The sequence below is a fragment of the Aquarana catesbeiana genome, linkage group LG02 (assembly GCF_042186555.1).
Source record: "Aquarana catesbeiana isolate 2022-GZ linkage group LG02, ASM4218655v1, whole genome shotgun sequence".
Taxonomy (NCBI): domain Eukaryota; kingdom Metazoa; phylum Chordata; class Amphibia; order Anura; family Ranidae; genus Aquarana; species Aquarana catesbeiana.
This window is the reverse complement of record NC_133325.1, coordinates 315,586,835-315,597,845: the sequence shown is the minus strand read 5'-3', so window position 1 is coordinate 315,597,845 and position 11,011 is coordinate 315,586,835. Positions and strand designations below refer to the sequence as shown.

Here is an 11,011-nt window from a genome sequence, read left to right as displayed (position 1 = left end):
AGGTTTTCAACCAGCCCATATGTTAAAAGAATGCACTGGTAGCACAGCTGATACAGCAAATACTAAATCTTTAGTATGGATCTTTAGGGGGTGAGAATAAAATGGCCAATGAGTTGGAAATGCCTCTTCTAGATGTTCTAGCACAAGCCAGTTATTGGTAACTGCCAAGAAATGCAACATGCACCATTTGCCATGGGAGTATATGGTGGGCAGTGGTGTCAGCAGTACGTTTCCAGAGTTGCAAAACTGTACAATAGCACCATCCTTTGAACATTTACCATTAAGAGAACTGGATAACAGAATATTAGGAGAACTTCACTGCCATAGAGATTTACAGCTGCATGGTACATATATTATAAAGAACTAAAGTGACTGAAAAAAAAAAATTCACTTGTTTTAGATTTCCCTAAACATTATTGTTTCAATGTGATACAGGACATGAACAGTAACGGACACGCTTATTTATAAAAAGAAAAAAAAAAATCCTTATTTCACTGGTCTAACACCTTTTCAGTGCAAGGTTTTCCTAGCTAACCATATAACAATATAACAATATGTACATGCCAAGGTAAAAAATACAGGGTGTGGGTATTGCAGGCAGTGAATTAGTGGTTTCTCCTGATTGTGAACCTCTACATGTAGCAGAAAAAGGAAACAGTAAAAAAAAGGAAACCTTAAAGAAAAAATAAAAATAAAAAAATAAAAAAAACGTAAGACACAGGACTTTAATAATCAATCAATATATTAAATCAAGTTATCGCTGTATACTGAAATAATCTTTAAAACGTTTAGTGGATTCCAGCTCTAATCAGAGGGTATGACAGAGGTGATAAGCCTTTTGAAGTTGTACTGCATTCCCAGGACTACATATGGAAGAGTGTGGTACAGCCAGTTCTCTGTCCACGGAAAAGGATCATCTTCTACGTGACTGGAATGCTGACTATGACCATGAGATTGATAGGATGTGCAATACATAAAACATCCATGACTGAATAGACCATAAACTTCCACAATGACGGCCATCTTAGCTAGGGAGGACAGACACATTCACCACATCTCGTCTCCTACAGTTCACGTTCCTTTATCCAGCCTATTAAAGTATATGCAAAATATCCTCAGTGCAAATATCTTTAAAAAAATGCAAATAGCTCAGTTAAGAATTTAGATGGACATTTGATTCCGCCATGGTTTACATAGCTCAGCGAAGAGAGATATAGCCAGCATCCTTCTATGCCAGGTCCTGCAGATTCAAATTGCTATCATCATCGTTCTACAGGTCTGCCGATAAGTGCATCGTTTTCACATTACATTGCACTGAAGCCTGAAGCTTTCCTGTTCCATTGTGGTCTCCAGGGGGAGGCTATTGTAGTCAACATTATGTTTCATCACTTTGAATCATGTTCTTTTGCTTTGACTGGGTACATGGTCAATGCTGCTGTTGACGTGCTGGTTGGTAGCACAGTGGGCATGAACAATGTGACCGTTGGGCTGTCTGGCAAATACCGGTTCTTGGAATGGCTTCCGGCACATGTGGCAAAGCTTCTTCTCTGACAGAATTACCGGCTTTTCCTTCATGTTCAACTGAAAATAGAAAACATGCATCAGTTTAAACCTCAGTATGAAAAAACAGCTAACGCTGAACACTCAATTTAAACTCTTACTATATCCAGTTGCCAACTACCCACAGTGCATACACTATGGACAGGCAGCAGCTACAGGCTAAGTGACAAACACATAAACACATGCACACCGCTCCCCCTACCGATGTGTCCTCTTGCCGGTACCCAATGACTTTACTATGCAGTCACATGATCCCCCAGCTGATTAATCACAATGTCAACAAAGCTGGTATGAATTAATTAACAGCCGTTTTGCCTATGTGGTCACTGGTCCACAGCTATCACATGGTTCTGGAGAAACTAGCGTCCATTGGCTGGTGAAACGCATCAGCAGCGTGACGTCAGCACGTCACAGGGAACCGTGTGCTCGTTGATCGGATTTGTTTGTCAGTACGGAACAAACAGCTGACGGCTGTTTCCCTTCCTGGATACACGTGGAACAGCAACTACACAACGAGGGATCTCCCTCCCTGGTTGAATACATCTACTGGCCAATGCGGAGCGGCGCTCATGGCCACAGCCTTCCAGGGGTAAAGTAATGCTATTGGTGGATGACGGACTCCATACATTTGGTGAGAGTATCTAAATCCCACTTAGTACTTGTATAGAAGCGTCCCAACTGATTATAGCATTCCCCCTGCTGATATCTGCATGAATATTCATCCGCTGTCTCTGCATCTTCTCTTCATATCTGATGATTATGAACTTTTTAGCTATGCTGCTTGTTTCATGTGCTGCATTATCTGATCACTAACCTATGCTGAGGGTCTGTGCCTCTATAATGGAATGACCCTGCTGTATTGCCATTTTGTCATACAAGATCAGTATATTTAGATCATCTACCCGCTAAACCAGTATACCACGTATTTGTTGAACTTTACCATTGGGAGCCCAATTACAGGAATACTTTGTTTGCTAATCAACTTTTTACTGTCTTAGTTTTAATTGGTCTGTGCCAGCCATTTATCCTTGCCCTCTTTTTTGTTTAATTTGTTGTGGTATTTTTTTGTACTAATAAAGCCAGTTTGTATTTATCCTAGTGTTTTGTCTTGACCCTCTTAAGAGAACTTTATTCTCTTTTTTCCACAGCTATCACATGGTACCAGGGGCAATTACAGCACCCTGTACAACTTCAAAAAACTCACCGTGACTCTTACTAAATGCCTCAGACTGTCTACTTTCCATAAATGTATAATTTGGGAGGTATTTTTTATTGTTCTAGCATTTTGGGGCCTCAAGAAATGAGATAGGCTGTCAGTACATCAGCACTGATCAATTTTCAAATACATTGCCAAAAGTATTGGGACACCTGCCTTTACACGTACATGAACTTTAATGGCATCCCAGTCTAATGCCCTGTACACACGATAGGATTTTCCGACAACAGAACCATGTTTTTTTTTTTTTTTTCCCCCCCGAAGGATGTTGGCTCAAACTTGTCTTGCATACACATGGTCACACAAATGTTGTCAGAAATTCCGAACGTCAAGCACGCGGTGATGTGCAACACGTACGACGAGCCGAGAAAAATGAAGTTCAATAGCCAGTGCGGCTCTTCTGCTTGATTCTGAGCATGCGTGGAATTTTGCGCGTCGAAATTGTGTACACACGATCGGAATTTCCGACAGCAAGTTTTGTTGTCAAAAAATTTGAGAACCTGCTCTCAAACATTTGTTGGCAGAAATTCCAACAACAAATATTCTATGGAGCATACACACAGTCGGACTTTCCGACAACAAGCTCACATCCAACATTTGTTTTCGGAAAATCCTATAGTGTGTACAGGGCATTAGTCTGTAGGGTTCAATATTGAGTTGGCCCACCCTTTGCCACTATAACAGCTTCAAATCTTTTGGGAAGGCTGTCCACAAGGTTTAGGAGAGTGTCTATGGGAATGTTTGACCATTCTTCCAGAAGCTTATTTGTGAGGTCAGGCAGTGATGTTGGACGAGAAGGCCTGGCTGACAGTCTCCGCTCTAATTCATCCCAAATGTGTTCTATATGGTTGAGGTCAGGACTCTGTGCATGACAGTCAAGTTCCTCCACCCCAAACTCTCTTATCCATGTCTTTATGGATTACAAGGCGAGTTCAGAGGGTAGTAATAAATGGGGAGTACTCGGAATGGTCAGGGGTGGAAAGTGCCCCCCCCCCGGGTTCTGTCCTGGGACCAATCCTATTTAATTTGTTCATAAATGACCTGGAGGAATGGGATAAACAGTTCAATCTCTGTATTTGTGGACAATACTAAGCCAAGCAGGGCAGGATGTAGAAACCTTGCAAGAAGATCTGAACAAATTAATGGGGTGGGCAACTACATGGCTAATTAGTTATAATGTAGAAAAATGTAAAATAATGCATTTGGGTGCCAAAAATATGAATGCAATCTATACACTGGGGGGAGAACCTCTGGGGGGAGAACCTCTGGGGGAATCTAGGATGGAAAAGGACCTGGGGGTCCTAGTAGATGACAGGCTCAGCAATGGCATGCAATGCCAAGCTGCTGCTAACAAGGCAAACAGAATATTGGCATGCATTACAAAGGGGATCAACTCAAAAGATAAAACGATAATTCTCCCACTCTACAAGACTCTGGGCACCAGTCCTCAGGAAGGATGTTCTGGAAATGGAGCGAGTACAGAGAAGGGCAAAAAAGCTAATAAAAGGGACTGGAGGATATTAGTTATGAGGAAAGGTTGTGAGCACTGAACTTATTCTCTCTGGAGAAGAGACGCTTGAGAGGGGATATGAATATACCAAAAAAATACCACACTGGTGACCCCACAATAGGGATAAAACTTTTCCGCAGAAGGGAGTTTAATAAGACACGTGGCCACTCATTAAAATGAGATTTAACCTTAAACTGCATGGTCTCAGGAGGGAGCGTCCATAGTTTAAAAAAACTATTAGATAAGCACCTGAATGACCACAACATACAGGGATATACAATGTAATACTAACATATAATCACACACATAGGTTGGACTTGATGGACTTGTGTCTTTTTTCAACCTCAACTACTATGCAACAACTATTAGCCGTGCACTCTACAAATCTGGTATTTATGGAAGAATGGCAAGAAGAAAGCCATTGAAAGAAAGTCATAGGAAGTCCCGTTTGTAGTTTGCGAGAAGACATGTGTTGGACACAGCAAGCATGTGGAAGAAGGTGTTCTGGTCAGATGAGATCAAAATTGAGCTTTTTGGCCTAAAAGTAAAAAGCTATGTGTTGCGGAAAACTAACACTGCACATCACCCTGAACACACCCTGGTGGCAGCATCATGTTGTGGGGATGCTTTTCTTCAGCAGGGACAGGGAGTTGGTCAGAGTTGATGGGAAGATGGATGGAGCCAAAGACAGGGCAATCTTAGAAGAAAACCTGTTAGAGTCTGCAATAGACTTGAGACTGGGGCGGAGGTTCACCTTCCAGCAGGACAACAACCTTAAACATACAGCCAGAGCTACAATGGGATAGTTTATATCAAAACATTTTCATGTGTTAGAATGGCCCAGTCAAATTTCAGACCTAAATCCAACTGAGAATCTGTGGCAAGACTTGACAATTGCTGTTCACAGATGCTCTCCATCCAATCTGACAGAGCTTGAGCTATATGCAAAGAGGAATGAGCAAACATTTCACGCTAGATGTGCAAAGCTAGTAGAGACATTTCTAAAAAAAAGACTTAGAGCCCTTTCACACTGGGGCGGTTTGCAGGCACTATTACGCTAATAATAGAGCCTGCAAACCGACCCGAAAGTGCCGCTACTGAGGGCTTTCACACTGGAGCGATGCGCTGGCAGGACGGTAAAAAAAGTCCTGCCAGCAGCATCTTCGGAGCGGTGAAGGAGCGGAGTGTATACCGCTCCTTCACCGCTCCTGCCCATTGAAATCAATGGGACGGCGCGGCTACACCGACGGCAAAGCGACTCTGCAGAGGCGCTTTGCGGTGGTATTTAATCCTTTCTCGGCCGCTAGCGGGGGGTAAAACCGCCCCACTAGCGGCCGCATACCGACGGTAAAATGCCGCTAATAATAGCGGCGTTTTACCGCCGATGCTGCCCCAGTGTGAAAGGGCTCTTACAGCCGTAATTGCAGCAAAAGGTGGTTCTACAAAGTATCGACTCAGGGGGGCTGAATAGAAATGCACACCACACTTTCCAGATATTTGTAAAAAATGTTGAAAACCATTTATCATTTTCCTTCCACTTCACAATTATGTGCCACTTTGTGTTGGTCTATCACATAAAATCCCAATAAAATACATTTACGTTTTTGGCTGTAACATGACAAAATGTGAAAATTCATCCTTTATTGGCTGCATTCTTGTCAAGGCAGTGACCCACTATGTAGTGAATCCGGGTTCAAGAAGTAATCCTGTACTCTGTCCCTTTAAAAACAAGTCAGTAATGGTATGTCTAGTATTGTATTATGGTTATTTTAACCCTTTCACTGCCAGTGATGTACCACACACCATGGCATCGAAAAGGTTAAAATCATTTTATAGCTGCAGTGAGCTTGGTTTTAAAACCATCTCAGCTACAATGTAGCACTGATCATGGTGGCTGTAAAGCCTCCCAATTCTAGGGATGGCAGAAATGCTTTCTAGTGGTTTCATGCTTATTAAGTCAACAACAGTGAACAAAATGTGCATGTCATTAGACTGCACTTTCTGTATTGTTGTTCTGGGCTAATGATTGTTCAGGATGTATTGAAACCAGAGACAGACCAGCAATTTCCAGAATTCGCTGATTTTATTTACTGCATAAATGTTCCAGACCAGTGACTCACAAAAAAAAAAAATTGAAGACAGCCAGGCAACTAGCCTTTTCAAAATTGAGGCAGCCAGGCATCTAGCCTTATCAAAAGGTCAGCCACGTCGGCCTTTGACAGAGTCTCTTTAATTCAGTCCTTGCTGGCACTGTGCTAAAGCTGAACATATGCCAAATGTATCATGGATTTGTGTGGGCAAGTATTGACACTAGCAATTCTAAGACAAATCTACGGTTTCATTGGAATATGGTAAACATGGGAATTTATAGAAAACCGCCACAGTAGTAAATACCCACAAGAAATTGTCTGGCAATTGAAGCAGACAGTTCACACGATTATTTACAACCCTTCTCCTGGCCTCCTTTCATTGTTATCAGATCTGGTAATAGGAATGAAAATATTTTTGAAGTAAAAAAAATAAAAAAATTTATATTTATATATATATATATATATATATATATATATATATATATATATATATATATATATATATATATATATATAAAAAACACCTCTTCACTCACCTTCTCCTTTTTATAGATGATGTTCTCTGCCCTTGCTAATCCTACCGCCACCTGTGACATCCTTAAAGAATGAACATGTTCCCTCATGGCCCCTGCCAGGAATGGGCAAAGAAGCTGAACAGACCATTCTTGTGGCAAAAGATGCAAAACAGTGGCAGCATCAAATTCGGTAGGGTGATTATTCAACAAGTCTACAGCAGCCACTGTCAAAGTGTTGGCAGGTGTGGACGGACTGAGGTAGGAGGAAAGAAGGAGCTGAAAAAGTCTCTTGCGATAAGGAGCCTCCCTGCCCTCAGAGTTCCACATACAATAACTCTCAGCTGCAGAAAAGTCTTTTAAATGATGAACTAAGATATCCAATGCTTGATCGTGCTCTTCCAGTTTCCCATGTAATATTGCTCGCTCCATATGCATATCTGTGTCTTTGATTTTATCTGATAGATGAAATAACAGAACAAATCTGAGTAAACCAAGATACAGAACAAAAACACAAAATGGATATATTTACTTGAAAGTTCCACCTCCATTAGGCTGCATTCACACCTGAGCATAGCGTCCGAGTGTTTTTTGCATGTTTTTTGTGCGTTTGTGTGCAGCGTTTTTTGGGCTTTGGCATTTTTTTTATTAGCCAATAGAGAAAACTATTATCTGTTGCATCATTTGTTGCTAGGTATTTCAGCTTTTTTAGCTTTCCCGTTAGTTTTTATTTCTTCTTTTATTATGATTCATTTATTATAAATGTTTTTTCGTTGGGGTAAGGGGTTCGAGTCCAGTTTGGGTTAGGATTAGGAGTTGGGGTTATTTATTATTATATGAATAATAAATTAATTAAAAAATGTAAAATAAAAATACACAAATAAATAAAAATCATCAATAAAAAATAATTCAATAAAATACCAAACAACAATAAATAACAACAATAAATAAATAATTAACCCTTACCTCTTAAAAAAAAAATAAATAAATAAATAAATAACGAAATACCCTAACACAAAATCAATTATTAATGTCTTTTGTTCGAGTTTGGGTGTTAATTGGTTTTAATAATTATGTATTTAATATTTTTTAAAGTTAGAGGTTAATTATTATTATTAATATTATTAATGTATTATTACATATTATTCATTTATTTTACTTATTTATGATTTTTAAATTCCTTTATTTCGTTATTGTATGGCAAATTTACAAATAACAGAACAAGTCAGGACTTATACTAACAGGTACATTTAACTATCATAGTTTATGAGACAGAAAAATAAAACCAAGCGAACATAGACTTTTGGACATTGTGGATACGTTCTTGCCAATGTTGTATCATTTACATAAAAGAAAACCAAGGTGGCCTAAAGAGGGGCCTTCCTGTATAGTTAACAATCTGGTCATAAACAATAGGGATATGCGTCAAACTATTATACGATTTTGAACCAATAAAATATGCAATATATTGTTGACATGCATTTTCAGCTCGACATGTAATATACAATCACTTTTAGTTATTTGTGTATTTATGTATAATTATGATTTTATTTTTTCCATTTTTAATTTGAGCAGAAAATTGCGCCAAAGCGCACAAAAATGTGCGAATGGCGCATTTTCATTCATTGCTATGAGAATAAAAACATGCCCAAATCTGCCCGATTTGAGAGATAAAAAAAAGCTACAGAACTTGTTTAAGTTTTAGGCGACATGGAGTGGGGATGTGAACCATCTCCATAGAGAATAGTTCATTTTTTTTTTCCTCCAGCGTTTTTGAGCTTCAAGCTGATAATTGCTCAGGTGTGAATGCAGCCTTACAAACAAGAAAAAAAAAAAAGCTATATAAATAAAAGCTTCAATAAAATATACACATAATCATCGATTTGCACACAGCCAGTACATTTCCATTTAACTGAGTGAGGGGAAAAACTCAACACACACCTAAGAGGAAGAGGACCCGATAAAGGTTTGACTGCCGCAGAAGGCTTTGAAATCTCTGACGCAGCTCCTCCAGTTCAGTGTGATCTGATGAGTCCATAGAGTTTAGTCGTAAGATTTCTTCAAGGTATAGCACAGCCAAGTGTGTGTGATACTTTTCCTTCTGGATGTGAGGAAAAAAAATGATTTGATTACTCAGAATAGAGAACAACTTGGAATGATGACATGGCTGTTAGGATCCATTCACACACGCAGACCAATTGTCCGTTTTTCATCCATCCGTTGACAGATGAAAAACAAACATTAATGCATCTCTATGGAAAAACTGATGTGAACAGATGATCATCCATTTACATCAGCTTTCATCAACATCTGTTTTTTGGAATGGATCAAAGCCCTATTCTTCTTCTGCTAAAAAAAAAAAAGCGGATGTAAACAAACGGTCCGTTTTGGCATGAAAAAATGGCTCTGAGACTCAAGTGGTAACAAAAAAAAAGGCTGTAAAAACAAATGACAATCTGATGACAAATTTCATCTATTTTTTCTTGGGAACTAACTCCTAACTTCGATACTAAATGTGCTTCTGCATCAGTATGTGTAGAAGCCTTATAATAAAAAAAGAGGTTTTAGATCACAGAAATACTAAACTACCATTAACTGCAAAAAAAAATAAAAATAAAAAAATATATCTTAAACATTCTTATATTAGAAAAACAGATTGTACATCATTCAAGTCTTGAAATAAACCAAATGTTTGGAATCACCTAAAAATTCAAAATGACTCACTAATACTACGTGCAATAAGCCAAGATATACTAATGATACACATAGATAAACCTAAGGCTGTCCATAGACAGATCAAAATGTGTCTGGTTCAGCAGGTACCGAGCAAATTTCAATCCATCTATGGCCATTCCCTCTTGACAGAAGTCAAAAATATTTGTCAGTTGGTTACAGCCACTGATCAGTATATTCTGACAGCAAAAGAGTGCAGCTGTCAAAATACAGTGGAATAGTGGGGAGGATTCCTCCATCCAGCTAGCATGAGTGGATAAGGGAACCAATTTTTTTTTTCTTTACAATGCTGGCAGTTGCAAAAAAAAAAAAATTAAAAACTAACCGTCTATGGCCAACTTAAAGCTGGCCATAGATAAGTCAGTTTTTTTTTTCCATTCAACCAGCAGGTTAAAAAACAAAACAAAAACAAAAAAAAAAAGACTGACCCGATTCCTCCATTTACACATTTGAGGTGGGCGGGGGGAATCCCTTTTGTTGTGTCTTTGTATTCTGACAGTGGGGAGACTTCTCCGCCATCAGAATACACAGAATAGCCTGCAGTGGATTGTTTTCCACTAGGGTGGTTGAACAGAAGTCGATCGGCAGATCCATACATGGATCTTAATTTGGCTGGTCCCTGCTGAACCGGACAAATTTCAATGCACGTATGGCCAGCTTTAGTTTTAGGCATTTGGATCAAGGTGGAGAACTTATGTGAGACTAAGACCCCATACAACTTTTGTTGTCCGATTTCCTTTAGATTTATCAAGACCATGTAGTGCAAGGGCCTGCCTGATTGCATACAAATTGAAACTCTTAAGGTTTGACCTCATATTATATGGTTTTGGTAAATCTGAAGGAAAAAATCTACAGAAAATTGTATAGTGTGTATTCAGCTTTATGCTGGCCATACTCTAATAGATTTTTGTTCGACCTTCTGGTTGTAATGAAAAAAAATCTAACATATTCCTCCATCCACACTATACAGCCCAGAGAGATGAATCTGTAGCGCCAAGTACTATATTCTGACAGCTGGTGCTGGCCATCAGAATACTTGAAAAGCTACACTTTTCTGACCAGGTCCTTCAATATTTTGTAAATGAAAGAGGTCAGGAAGGAGGGAGCTGACATGGCCACCCAAAAAGCAAATTCCCAGCTTTAGAGCAAACGAAAAGATGCTGAAAGAGTGCTTAATGATGTCTGTTAAAACTGTGCAGGTATGAAATTCCTTTCGTGCTAGAAAGCTGGAATATTTACTCAGAGTGCAAACCATAATGAACCAGGTAATTCGTTTTATAATGCCATTCACACCTTTGGTCAGCAGGATAACCATATGAAGCAAACGTTTAAGCTATTCAAAACTTATTTGGTCAATAAACAGGAAGCCACAGAAATACTCTTTGATGAA

At 39.2% G+C, this 11,011-nt stretch overlaps 1 protein-coding gene across 1 annotated transcript in view; it reads right to left on the bottom strand.

Moving 5' to 3' along the window:
* Positions 1 to 711: 711 nt before the first annotated feature.
* TGFBRAP1 (transforming growth factor beta receptor associated protein 1) overlaps positions 712 to 11,011 on the bottom strand; it is a 52,138-nt gene continuing 41,838 nt past the window's right edge. Inside the window, exons 10-12 of the mRNA XM_073614749.1 lie at positions 8,830 to 8,989; positions 6,913 to 7,346; positions 712 to 1,581 (exon numbers count right to left, since the gene is read on the bottom strand). Coding sequence (XP_073470850.1) covers positions 1,396 to 1,581; positions 6,913 to 7,346; positions 8,830 to 8,989 — 780 coding nt within the window. The 3' untranslated portion in view covers positions 712 to 1,395. The remainder of the gene's footprint in view (positions 1,582 to 6,912; positions 7,347 to 8,829; positions 8,990 to 11,011) is intronic.